Genomic DNA, 14,436 nt, shown 5'->3' on the forward strand with positions numbered 1-14,436 from the left:
ACATAAAAGTATATTTACATATTTTAAGTAATAAAAATACAGAAATGTAGATGAACAACTTTTAACCTGATGTCGCCTGTACCTGTAGCAGGCTGAAAGGAGAGAATTTCTAACATCTGCCCCCTGCTAAACCAGTTGGCGGCTACAAACCAGCTGATCCTCTAATGCAGGAAATGCAAACATGTACATGCAGAGGCAGAGCAAGAAGTGGAATGTATGAGGGAGCAGAGCTGCAGTTGCGTCCTCTTTGTCTCTGAAAGAAGATTCAGCCGAGTCCATCAGGTTTTTCTCAGCAACAGTGGTGAGTCACTCTGTTCATCACAGTCACATTGGTTCAATAGAAATGTCCTCATATAGCCACTGATCTACTGTAGAAACATGGAGCTGCTGTTTGAAAGAGTCTCGCTGTGGCACTGCTCAGGAGAATAAACCTCTGGGTGTCCACAAGTACCTCCTATCTCATATTCCTAACCTGCTTTCCTTGACCTCAATGAAAACACTGAGGTCAAGGAAAAGTTGTTAGGAGATATGATAAGGACTTAGGAAAAGAGAAGAGCTGTGCACTGAGAACTGCAGAAGACTAGAAAACACTGATCTTACTTAAACACCAGTGTTTTATGGAGGTCATAAAAAACAAACAAAAACCTAAGAAAGAGGCTCAGAGTCAGTTTGAGACTGAAAATTGTGCACAGACGTATTTTTGTAGCTGGCCTTAAACCATATGTGTGTAAGAGTTTCACTTTCAGGAGGACATTTAAATGAGTCATATGAACGGGGCTGGCTCTACACTGATACAAGAGGAGGCAACGCCCCTTAAGTCAAGCTTTTAGAAGTTGAGAAAGAACATTTCACTAGCTGGGCCCACATCCTCATTTTAGGTTTGACAGCGTTTTAGTAGTTAAAAGTGAATGCTTTGACATGAATTGAGCTGCGGTTTGGGGAAGACCTCGACGGAGACTGGCGATGGCTCCCGGGCCTGGCAGATCCCCATGTATTAAATAGAAATGAAGAAGTTACAGAATTGAAAACAAGGAGGGAGGGAGGGTGGGGCACGTAAACAACTTGCAGAACTGGAGAACTGGGGGAACCTGATGATATCCGGAAGGAGACGTTAGTGTGCTGCCCAACTTGCATCACGCACATATTTATTATTTTATGGTCCTAAGTGTGAGTGCATACACTCATAAAATGTTTCGTAACTTCAGATCCCTGCAACAAGCCCTGGTCCAGTTTACTTTGGTGATTTGGACTATTCCATTTCACAGCTGTTGTTAATTCTTTTTTTCTTTATCTCCTGTACAGGCCAACGCAATCTATTTGTCTTTTCAGGTTGTAGTTTTACACAACATTTTCAGATCCAATAGAAATAAAATAAGTGTTTCGTAATCCATTCAATTTGTTGTCTTGATTTATAACTGGCATTATTGTTTCATTCTATTATAGAATCTTACAAGAAAGAGGCAAAATTATATTCCATTGTGCTTTATTAGCTGCTTCGGTGAAAAACAAATCAACAATGCAAACAAAACAAAAAAAAAACATATCAAAACAACATACTGGAAAACAGTTATTCATCACTTGATTGCGTCAATACAACACTTGAGCACATATATGCGGGACTTTTTGTGGCTGTTTTGATCTCACTCTCTCTCATAACCGAGCAAATCTCGCTGTGGTAGCAGGCTTAAACTCGGTATGACCCAGGTTGATAGAGGGGGCCCAGTCTGGATCGCATTCCAGCATTTTGTAGGCTGGTTTTCCTACAAAACACAACAAACATTAGCTCGCAAAGCCACAGTAAACAAAGCAGCATAGTGCAACGAATTCAATTCAAATCAATATAAGACTTATTTGTAACCTACATCAACAATTATGTTATGATAAATTACGTAATAACTACAACAAAAGACTTACCTTTGTGGAAATGCTTGGAGCAGACTAACATGTGAGCTGGAGTGTTCTGGAACGTTATATTTGGTCTTCGAATGAGTGCAATCCAGGCCATCTGTCGGCTCTTTGTTACTTCGGAAACATGGCTTGAACAATTTTTCTTCAACGACGTAATCCAATTAAAACTGATCTCATTACCTGACGGCTTTCTGTGGCTGTCATGTGACCGGCTATTGCAGTTAATAATACAACAGCTTCTTGCCATTCTTTGTGTTTCTTTTTATCGCTGTGTGACTGTTTTCAGCGATAGTGGCTAGTACCACTTGCCACTCGTACCTACAATCCTTTGCGGCTTTGCCCCGGAAATAATGTCACATTTTCAATCTCTATTCTTTCTCTCACCCCGGTCTGGGGGAAGGGGCGGTAGTTACACTGGCAGCAGCAGTAGCACACAAACAGAGCAGGAGGAAGAGAGGGAAAGAGAGCCAGGGGCAACAACATCGACACATTAGAGAGGTATCATAAGGAAAATGAGTAACGCCAAGAAAAGAAGCAAAATCTGAAACCATTTCAATTTTACAGAGAATGCAAAGGCAGAGTGTAGAGTCTGCAAGAAAAGGATATCACAGAGAGCCAGCTCCACAAACAACCTGCACAGGCACCTGAGAACTGTCCGCCCATCAGTGCAATGGGAAGATCACACACAGACAGCTGAGTGTGATATTAATGAAGGTGCATTTTGTTTCTTTTGGTTTTGCATATTTTAATCTATATTTTATTGTGTTGTGGTTTGCAGTGTTTTGTGTTGTTTCGCTTTAAATTTGTTTAAAAGGAAAAAACTGAAAATTTAAATAGTTAAAAGTTGAATTGTAAACAGTTTGTTTTTGTATTTTATAATTTATATAATATAATTATAATATTTTATAATCTTTTTCATTTTATGTGGAGTGAATAAATAAAAGTATATGTGTTATTTATATAATAAACATATATAAATAAAAACACGTTTTTTTTACATTAGTAATTCATTTTGTGCATAATTTTATATTGTTGTTCATAATAAATTAATTAAAGCAACAAAATAACCTCAAGAACCGCTTGGGAGCCAAAAGAGTCGGCTCTCTAAAAAGAGCCAGAATTCCCACCACTAGTTTGTGCGCAGACTCACACAGCACTCCGCAGAGATTGCTCCCTGCAGCTAAACATCCAATCACTGTTAGTATGCAAATGAGCCAGTGTCAGGTTTCTCAGAGGGCAGGGCAGAGCAAAACAAACAACTTGGATATGGATGAATCTGTAAGGGAAGCAGGAGACTGCTGTTGTAGAGTGGATTGAGGAGAAAGGAGAGTGGAGCTGTTCAGCTGCAAACAGAATTTAGTTCCTTGCAAAACAAATAAGCTTAAAACAAGAAAAAAGTTCAAATGTTCTGTTCTGAACCTGCTGTGCTCTACACATTAATTTTAAAATTGTAGGAAAAGACATGGTGATTTCTTTTATTACCATGGCAACCCTTTTTAGTTTTCTTAATATTGGCAATAGCAAGAAATGTTATTGTTATATTTGATATAGGCCATCCAATTAAGGTAAATGTCATGTTTTTAGTTGTCGGAATCTGATGAGAAATATTTTATTTAATTTTTTGTTGTTTTATTTTTCAGTTAACGTAGTCAGGGGGTTTGCGTGCCTCAATGACCTTGTTTCTTTGGAACGCACCTATCTTTTTGACTTCAGGCTGACTCCACATTTCCTCTTCTTATTAGTGCTTCTGTTTCCTTTAGCTCTTTCACATTAAAAGCAAAGCGCAGGCAAACTTTTATTGTGAAGCATTGAGAGGAAATAGTGTTTGTCACAGAGTGAGGAGAGTTTTGTTAGCTGAGCTGTCTCACATACCACCATTTTCATCATGAACAATTGAAACAGGAACAGGAAGTTAAATAAAGGGTGGTGCAACACCATCAGCAAACCTCATCTATCCATTTTCATGACTACTGATCAAATTCAGGCTCCCAGATGATACACGTTGAGAGGCGGGATACACCCTGGACAGGTTGCCAGGCTACTGCGTGTCTAATGCTGCTGAGCAAACTCATCCTGTAAAGTCTCATTTGGACACGCACTAATAAAAATCTGAACAATGCAAAAGACAACAAATGACAATTTCTTAATTGTATATAGTTGAATTTCAAAATATTGCAAACAACATATGTTGAACACTTTTAACATGGATTTCTTAGAAAAAATGAAGAAAATACTTTTTCCTTTCAAATTTCATTCTGAACTGAGCTACTGTGAACAAGTTTACCACTACACCAACAATATCAGTAGACTGTCATCAAAGATGAGGGTGAGGACCCAGGTACTGACAACACAGGGAGACAAACAAAAGGCGGGCCGTTTATTTAGGCAAAATACACAAGACTACAAAAATAAGAAAAACTAATAACTAATGTAAACTGGGAGAAGCTAAACTCAGAGCACCGCACAAGGAAGGCGGAAAAAACTAGAGACTGGGAACATGGGGAAGATGAACAGACAACCTGACAATGAGCAAAGGGAAAGCAAACTGAACACAAAGCATGTGAGACAGGGGACTGTCAAAATAAAACAGGAAGTGGCACACTTCACAGGTGAGACACAGTAACAAGAACCTAAAGACTAATAAAACAAGCGAACAGGAAACACAAATGATTAAACCGGGAAGAGCAAGGAAACAGAACCATGACTAACATCAAAGAATAGAAACCTAACCAGAACATCAAACACTGAATCGCAGACTCCGGACCAATAGATCAATATTCTGGAGTTTCCAAGTTCTACTCAAATTCTACTCAAATTTTAACTGAGAACACGTTTTGTTGTTTTTAGAACATTTGCTGCTGCTTTACTTTGCTCAAGAACGTTATGGTCCAAGAAGCATCAGAAAGTAGAAACTCTGCCAATCATGTCTGTTGTGGCCTTGACAAATGGCATCATTCTGGTGATTTCCACATTTTTCACTCTCACCTGGAGGTTTGTTAATTCAGAGGGTTAAAGTGCTTCATCTGCTCATCACAGCAATAACTCAAAATGATTAAAAGACTGACACACTCCTTTTTCTTTCTTCTTAAACATGCAATTAAATTAAAACTTATTTTTCTTTTCCTTCTCCCTCAGAGTGCAGACATGGCTGCTGCCAGTAACCTGCAATCTGAAGATCAGTTTCTGTGCTCCATCTGTCTGGATGTGTTCACTGATCCAGTCAGCACACCATGTGGACACAACTTCTGCAAAAACTGCATCACTCAGCACTGGAACACTAATGGCAGACATAAATGTCCTATGTGTAACAGAGTGTTCAAGAGACGACCCGAACTAGACATCAACACTTTGTTCTCTGAGATGGTTGCTCAGTTCAGACGTGAAGCTCAGCAGAAAGCCAGCAGCAGCAGCTCAGAGCAACAAGCTGCTAAACCAGGAGAAGTTCACTGTGACGTCTGTACTGGAACCAGACTGAAGGCCCTGAAGTCCTGCCTGGTGTGTCAGACTTCCTACTGTCAGACTCACCTGGAGCCTCATCTGACAAAGAAAGCTCTGAGAGGACATCAGCTGATTAATGCAGTGGAGAACCTGGAAGACAAGATGTGTAAGAAGCATGAAAAACCTCTGGAGTTGTTCTGTAAGACCGACCAGACATGTGTCTGCATGCTCTGCTCTGTTTTAGAGCACAAGAACCACGAGTTTGTTCCTCTGAGAGAAGAATATGAAGGAAAGAAGGCAGAGCTGGGGAAGACAGAGGCTGTGATTCAACAGATGATCCAGAAGAGACAACTGAAAATTCAAGAGATCAAAGAGTCAGTGAAGACGAGTAAAGGTGCTGCAGACAGACAGAAAGCAGAAGGTGTTCAGGTCCTCACTGCTCTGAAGGAGTCTGTTGAGAGACGCCTGAAGGAGCTCAAAAAGGAGATCGAAGACAAACAGGAAACTACAGAGAAACAGGCTGAAGGTCTCATCAAAGATCTGGAACGGGAAGTCTCTGAGCTGATGAAGAGAAGCTTTGAGGTGGAGCAGCTCTTACACTCTGAAGACCACCTCCACCTCCTCCAAAGCTTCTCGTCCCTGAAAGCTGCTCCACCCACCAAGGACTGGACAGAGGTCAGAGTCCATCCACCATCATATGAGGGGACTGTGGTGAGAGCTGTGGCTCAGCTGGAGGAGACACTCAGGAAAGACTTGAAGAAGCTGTTTGAGGCTGAGCTGAAGACGGTCCAGCAGTATGCAGTGGATGTGACTCTGGATCCTGATACAGCGTATCCTAATCTCATCCTGTCTGATGATGGGAAGCAAGTATACTGTGGCGATGTGAGGATGAATGTTCCAGACAACCCAGAGAGATTTTCTGCTTGTGTTTGTGTTTTAGGAGCGCAGAGTTTCTCTTCAGGCAGATTTTACTTTGAGGTTCAGGTTAAAGGAAAGACTGACTGGGACTTGGGAGTGGCCAGAGAGTCGATCAACAGGAAGGGAAATGTTATGCTGAGACCTCAGTATGGTCTCTGGACTGTAGTGCTGAGGAATGGAAATGAATACAGAGCCTGTGCAGGGCCTTCATTCCGTCTCTGTCTTTATTCTGGCCCTGAGAAGGTGGGGGTGTTTGTGGATTATGAGGAGGGTCTGGTCTCCTTTTATGATGTAGGTACTGGAGCTCTGATCTACTCCTTTACTGGCTGCTCCTTCACTCACAAACTCCACCCATACTTCAGTCCCTATCTGAATCAGGGTGGTAACAACTCTTCACCTCTGATCATATGTCCTGTCAGTCAAACTGAGTCGATCAATGACTGATTTTATTTGATGAACTGATTGAAGTAAAGGTGGCACCTGTGTGTTTGGCACACCGTCTACCGCTCTTTCTTATTTGTCTCATTTTATTATTTTTAGCCAACGTTGTGCAAGATGTCAGTTCCACGCTGTCTTATGATCACCTGACGTTATTGAAAACAGGTTCATCCACCAAAGTTTTAGTTCAGCTTAATGAAGCCAGGGTTCTTTGCCTCCCTATCTGGAAGCAATACCATCGTGCCGGTGTTGTGCCATTCCAACGCCACCAGCTACGTGGAAGCGACGCAGGATACGGGGTCCCCGTGGACGTCGCCTCGTTAAGCTGAGAATCTGGATTTCTTACCTTCCCCACGATCTTCACTCCATTCGTCAATCTTTTCCATGACTCCTGGTGCCATCGCTTGCTCTGGACTCTGTGGACTCCTGGTTGGTTCCCGTTGTCGGCTCTATCGAGAGGAGCCCTCTTAAATCCTTCCCGTCGACATCTGCGTTGGCGGGGAGCGGATCAATCAAACCTTTCGACCGGTGGATTGGGTAGTTGCTCCCACAGAAGTCTATGACCCAGCTCCCCTCAGGTTGGGTTTAATAAATGCCAGATCGGTGGCAAACAAAACTTTCATTTTGAAGGATTTCTTTTCTTCCCATGCGTTGGGTTTCCTCCGTCTGACTGAAACTTGGACTTCACCTGGTGAGTTAAGTGCCTTTTCTGCCGGCTGGCTGTGCTTATTTTAGCGCCCCGAGAGCTTCTGGTGGTAGAAGGGGGTTAGCTGTTGTTTTTAAAGCACACTTTGATTTTAGGCAGCTATCCTCACCAACACGCTACACCAGTTTTGGACTTTGTGTGAACTAGTGAACTAAGCCACTCGCCTTCGTTGCTGTATGCGATAGTTTACCGGCCTCCTAGAAATAATAAGGATTTTTAATACGAGTTTTTGGACTTTCTTGCTGACTGTGCATCATGGTACGACCAGATCCTGCTGCTCGGTGATTTTAATTTTCACATCTGTTGCCCAGGGAAGCCACTGGTTAAGAACTTCATGGACTTAGTAAACTCTTTTAATCTTGTTCAGTCTGTTAAAGGTCCCACACATTGGACTTGGTGTTATCTTATGGGTTATCCGTATGTAACTTACATGTCGAGGATGCCTTATTCTCTGACCATATGTCTGTAACGCAGACACTAAAGCGGTTGCGCCACAATGTCATGCTAAAAAGAATGATTCTTTAAAATACAAGGGGGAGCAAGCGAGTCAGATACCAAGGGCACACAGATGAAGCAGGGGATGTTTGGGCCCTCGCACAATATGGCAATAAAACAGGGATGATTCTGTCATTGAAGTTATTGGGCTCATGGAAATCACTGTATGTGAATACAGGTTTCTGTGTCACTCACAAATACAGGTTAAAGTGCTATCATATAAAGAAGAAGCCATAAGTGAATGGTGCCATTTGCATGCTAATTGTGAATACATTCATTCAAAGTCATCTTAGTGGAAACCAACTTAAGATGATTATTACTTTCAACATTAATTTGAGTGTATAAAGGTAAATCTAGAATATAGAATAGATCGAAAAAAGCTTAATGCACAAATTTTCTGTGTGGTGTTTAAATATTTTCTTGCAAACCTCCTGTTTTTAAAAATGTCTCTTAAACGTTAAATATATAACCACAAGACTTGTTTGATGTGTTTACTACCCTTTTTTCTAGTAAGTTGGTGAGAGTATGTAGACTAGACCATTAGTTGTACCCCCACAAAAACTACAGACTTTTGTCTTCTGTTTTTTCCCATCATTATTAAATAAGCATGCAAAGTTTTACCAGGGTTGATTAATTATTGCATGTGCCTGTCAATAATAATACAGCAGATAATCAGTTAATAAACGGCAATTGCCATAAGGGAATTACACACCTTGATTTATAGTTAATGTTAATGAGTAATGAAGTAGGAAAAATCCATTAAGAAGCTGCTTGGGTCTGTTAGACAATGTTCCAAATTTTATAATTCTGGATAAAGGAAGAGGTAGCTGTAGAAATCTAAGCGCACATCTTTTAAAACATCTGCTCTAAGGATTTTCATCATCCACAAAAGATCTAGGTCAAACTTGTGAATATAGAACAATGAATGTGTCTCGAAGTGCCAACGGAAGACAGCGGCAGGTAAAAGAAGATCAGTTCATCTCATATTTTATGCATTGCTTCTCATCTTTGTGGGGGCAGAGCTGAGTCTGAGCCCTGTTTGAAATCTCCCAACCTCATTAGGAACTGGCTTGCTTTTGGGGAATCGGGTCTGTTCTCGTGCCTGCCTGTGAGGAGTAAGACTCTAAAGGAGCAGGTTTGGATGCTTCTTTGATGTTCGCATCGAGGGGATTGTGTGTTTCTTGCCAGGAGATTGATCCACTGTGGAAACTCATCTCTTCTGAACTCATTCACAGGAGCAAACACAAGCACAACAATATACCTAAATATCAGAATCTTTTTCAAACCACACAGTTTTATAAGTAGTATCAACAACATATTCTGTGATTATTAATTTGAAAATCCAGGGTGAAGCAGCAGTTTTACATTTTATTTCAGGCTTTGTTGCCTAGTCCCTTAAATTGGCACATTGTAATGTAGCAGTGAACAGTTATCTTGATTAAAATGTAGTGTCTGTTTTGGTAATGACATACTCGCTAACAGCAGGTGTTTCCATCTTGCTGGGATTACAGGCCTAGACTGTGTGCAGGATGGAATTTTTCTCCCTGTTTAGTGTCATAGTGATGAGTCTCAGAGGAAAAGTCTTTGATGGGATAATGAATTCTCTTTATGGATAGTTGTTTGTGCTGGAAATGACCTGCCCATGTAGTGTAGTTCTGTGTTAGAGACGAATGTCGATAGTGACAGGAGCAATCTTGAAGCAATGAAAAAGGATGAAAGTAGATGGCTTTTTTCCCCTTGCAAACCCAGTTATTTTAAAGAGGGGTGCAGACTAGTTTATTTCAGGTTTTAGGACATGGTAATAGCTCATGTGGTTCATAAGTCTTAAAAGTGTTAAAAACTGAGCATTAATAAAACTAAACTGATAACAATCTTTCTTTACTCTTCATTTAGATTCGCCTCATGGTGCTTTGAATGCACATCTTTTCGGTCTCTCTTGCAAAGATTTACTGTTATAACCATGGCAAAAGTCCTTGAGTTTAATGGTTGTTCAAAGTCAATTTCAGAGCTAAAGAAGGTAACCTCAGTGCTTCATCAATCTCTCATCTCCTGGCAGCAGTCTTCATGCTATATCTGAATGAGTAAGCAACACCTTAACAATCCTCCCTGCTGCCATCCATCCATCTGTAAATGAGGGAAGCACCTGTTATTCTAAAATTAGTAACAGTGAAATGACTAGCTAAAAGTGCATGGAAACCTGTCTTTTGCGTACGAATGGTTGAAAAATGTGCCGTCTAGCAGAGTGAGAGATCGGTAGGCTGATTTCGATGTGTGAAATAAAAAACCTGTTTGTTACAGCTTGCTGGAGGTTTTAAAGACCTTAATGGCGTCATCAAGTGGGATAGGTGCAAACTGACAAGTAAATTTATATTTCTTAGTGTGTCAGCTAAAGTCAGCTTATAGTAGTCTCCCCAGATATATTAACCTTATATTGATTAAAAATCAGAATAGTGTACTTACTACCTGTTTGTGCTCTTAAAGCTTTTCAACAAGTTCAAATTTTGTCTACATGATTTTTTATTATTATTATAATTTTTAATATGTTAATGTGTTTATAAAGGTTAACAGTGCACATGAAATACTGGAGCTTTTACATCAGACACTTAATGTGCAGAGTACAACATGGTTTTTAAACTTTCAGGGTTACATGTCTATGTCAGGTGACATGATCTTAGCATGCAATTAGCTCCTCTTGTGCATTTTTGCTTTTTTTGCAACAATGTCTCCAGTCTGTTTGTAGTTCAGATCAAGCAGTCTTTTAAAATAGGTGTTTAAAATTGCTTTTTCTCTGAAGCAATATTTCCACGAAAGGTGTCCAAGTAGATCAAGCACTCACAGCATCTATACCTAACAAAAGTTTTTTCTCATTTCCTTTAAAGATTAGTATAAGATTAGAGCCTGACCCAGTCTTGGTTCTAAAGATAATGTCTCATATCATCATATCATAGTCATATCATTTTTTAAAAACTGACAGTGCCTCAAAGTCTCAGTAATTAACATGTTGAAAGGAAACAGGAATATCAGTCTCAATTTTATGAAACAAGCTGTTTCTCTTTTTTTAAGCAAAAAAAAGCACCTGTAAGTATAACGTATTATTTATACTCCATACTTGATTTATAAACACCTATACATTTTTGATGGTGTCATCTCAGAAGTCCAGAAGGATATATAAACCTATAGTAATGGCTTTGTCTCACATCCACATGTTGGTCTTGATTTTAGTGATTAGTTCCTGTGACCTTTGAAAGCCTTGTACTATATTGCACAAAGGCACAAAAGGGCTATTGCACTATTGTATATCATATTCTTTAGAATCTTTATAATACTGTACAGTTAATCCTGAGTGAAATAATGACACTTTTAGTTCCTGTATAAGAGGTGATCACTCTGAGTTTATAAAATAGGCTAGAGTTTGACAAGATTTGCCTTGTTTGCTGTGTTCATTGACGCAGGTCACTCTTGTTTTTGTCCACATTACAAGGTTCAGACTAAAATCTTGGATGGGTTGCCATGAAATTTGGGGGAGATGGCTACACAGTTTGTTTTTTCAATTTTTAAATTCAATTCAATTTTATTTATATAGCGCCAAATCACAATGGGTAGACCCTACAATAATACATACTGAGAAAAAACCCAACAATCATATGACCCCCTATGGTCAAGCACTTTGGCGACAGTGGGAAGGAAAAACGTCCTTTTAACAGGAAGAAACCTCCAGCAGAACCAGGCTCAGGGAGGGGTGGGACCATCTGCTGCGACCAGTTGGGGTGAGAGAAGAAAGACAGGATGAAAGACATGCTGAGGAAGAGAGACAGAGATTAATAACAAGTATGATTCAGCAGAGAGGCCTATTAACAGACGTTCAGTGAGAAAGGTGACTGGAAAGGAAAAACTCAATGCATCATGGGAATCACCCGGCCGCCTACACCTATAGCAGCATAACTAAGGGAAGATTCAGGGTCACCTGGTCCAGCCCTAACTATATGCTTTAGCAAAAAGGAAAGTTTTAAGCCTAATCTTAAAAGTAGAGATAGTGTCTGTCTCCCGAATCCAAACTGGAAGCTGGTTCCACAGAAGAGGGGCCTGAAAACTGAAGGCTCTCCCTCCCATTCTACTTTTAAATACTCTGGGAACAACAAGCAAGCGTGCAGTGCGAGAGCGAAGTGCTCTAATGGGGTGAAGTTTAGAATAATATATGTGCTATATATGTGTCAGGCCAGTAAAGCAGCAATTTATTTCATATGCAAGTGATAAGAGCTGGGTCTCCAGCTATGACCTTAGGCATAATAGCAATTTTCAGGGGAAGTGTCAGTAAGTAGCCAAGCCTGAAGGCAGTGCATCAGGTGAGAAGTTTAATGGTGTTGTGCTAAGTTGGAGCCTTCCGAGCCGAAAAGTGAAGCATGAAGACGCTTTGATTGAAAAGTGAGCCGACACAAACATGGCAGCTGTCTGCTGCCGCCTGCTCTCACCTCCGCTCATCAGAGTCACTGAACCAGACCTCTCCACACTATTTGTGGTGCGGCTGCCTTTTGGAACATTTTATTCAATTAGCAGAATAATAAAATAACCTGCTGTGTGTGGCTGATATTCCAGCTTAAGCTTCAGAGGATATAATAAAACAGAAAATATTTGTAACTGTGCATTTCACTCATGCAGTTCGTGGATAGAGCTTCGTATCAAGCTTACTATCATTAGCTCATACTTTCACACTCTATATCTAAATGTCACTTCTAGCTCCAAAAATAACAACATGCTAGTGGTGTCACATCACTTGAAAACATAAACAACAAAACCTTTTTATCATTTTATTCATGATGTTTGTCACAAAATGATGCCAATAAATCTGCACATTGTGTCATTAACTGCGTGCACAGCAAAGTTTTATTTAAGATGCACCATATTGAGGTCATTGGTCATTACAGACAACAGAATATCTGAGGGAGTTGACCTGCTGTATCAGGCAGATCTATGAGCCATTGCTTTTGTTATGTACTGACGGTCATTTGCAGTTGTTACTGCATCAGTGCATCTGTAGAGGCCCATTTGTTAGGAAACTAATATCATGAATCACTTTTGCAAAAGTTAAGTTTGACCCCCTGATGTGATTGCATCCTTGACATTCTAATTATAGTTGATGAGCTCGGCTGGGAGATTAAACGCATCTCTGTCTGATGTTGAAAAGGTGTGTGTCTCTGTGTAGGATGCACAAAATGTAATAATGTTACACACAGTATTTAAGGTAGGAAATTATGCACATTTATGATCTGATGTCCACCTACATCTGTATCTACATTGCACAGCAATGCCTCGATTGATACTGTCACAGCAGTTTCATGCAGTCTTTCATGACTAGTGTACTGTGACTGAAAATTAGGAGCGGTGGCTTGTGCACAAATAATCTTAGCTTTATTTCAAGCCAAGTTCCCTCTGACTCCTACGTTGGTTTCAAACAGGGCTGATGCAGGCATGCCGCCTGCATCAGAAAATTATCCTGAGAAAACAGCAACCGAAACAGAAAATAAACTGAGATCAATACGCTGCTCGCCTCTCACATGATGACGTGATGGGATCATGTAACATTTGTGGCAGTTAATGTCATTACTACAGTTGTCAGAGCCAAAGCCAAGGACAAAAGAATTCAGGGAAGGAGTTCTATGGGTGTAATGAGGTGAAACAAACACTTTATGTTTATGATCTTTTAATCTCTTCTAACATTAGGAAATACATCAATCAATCAATCAATCAATCAATCAATCAATCAATCAATCAATCAATCAATCAATCAATTTATACCTAAATACTTATAGTTTGTGGCACACTTTCAGATTTCTTAAAGCATAAAAATCTGGAGGGCATGTGAACCTGAGCATAGAAAGTCCCTGTTTGCGAAGCATGCCTGTCCTTCACACCAAGCACTCAGTATCAGCTGCGAGTGGGACATGAGAGGCACTTTAGTCGGTGCTTTGGGAAGGTTTACAGGGAAATGGCATCACTGGTGGACTACAAGCTCTGAAGCATTGATCCAAGCTGCCGTGCAGGACCTCCACCTGGAACAGTGGGGCAATAACAGCTGTCTAGCGTTGGGATATTTAAAAAGGACATCGTTGAAATAAGATCAGCAATGCAGCTCTTTGCATGCCTGGATATCTCCCAGTGCACACACTATGGGATAAATAAGGATCTTCACTTGCATGGAAAAATTTAGTGAACCAGAGAAACCAGTGAAATGATGTTAACTCACTTTAATTAATTAATAATGTGTGTAATCTGTAACAGTGTGAATCTTTTTGTGAAGATTATGTTGTAAGTAGCACCCCGAACCTCCTATTATGGTTATGTATCATTATGTTCCACCTTGTAAGTGCTTTTCCGAGTCATTACGTTTGCTGCTATTCATTTATTATAATTTCATAGCTTTGTTTATTTTCAAATAACAGATCTCAGATTGACTGATTTAATGAAGGAAGCCCCATCACTGAGACACTGGAAAATCTAATGGATTATAATCAATTATTACATAAAAAAAAGATTTT

General features: G+C 40.1%; 1 protein-coding gene across 1 annotated transcript; it reads left to right on the forward strand.

Moving 5' to 3' along the window:
* Positions 1 to 215: 215 nt before the first annotated feature.
* LOC113035573 (E3 ubiquitin-protein ligase TRIM21-like) lies at positions 216 to 8,859 on the forward strand. Its single transcript, XM_026191223.1, has 2 exons — positions 216 to 301; positions 5,044 to 8,859. The coding sequence occupies exon 2, from the start codon at positions 5,053 to 5,055 to the stop codon at positions 6,706 to 6,708; it is 1,656 nt and encodes a 551-aa protein (XP_026047008.1). The 5' UTR covers positions 216 to 301; positions 5,044 to 5,052; the 3' UTR covers positions 6,709 to 8,859.
* Positions 8,860 to 14,436: the final 5,577 nt, after the last annotated feature.

Source organism: Astatotilapia calliptera, chromosome 13 (genome assembly GCF_900246225.1).
Source record: "Astatotilapia calliptera chromosome 13, fAstCal1.2, whole genome shotgun sequence".
Lineage (NCBI taxonomy): Eukaryota > Metazoa > Chordata > Actinopteri > Cichliformes > Cichlidae > Astatotilapia > Astatotilapia calliptera.

What these genes read in the sequence shown, in the direction of transcription:
- LOC113035573 (XM_026191223.1), top strand. Translation starts at nt 5,053, where the DNA reads ATGGCTGCTGCCAGTAACCTGCAATCTGAAGATCAGTTTCTGTGCTCC.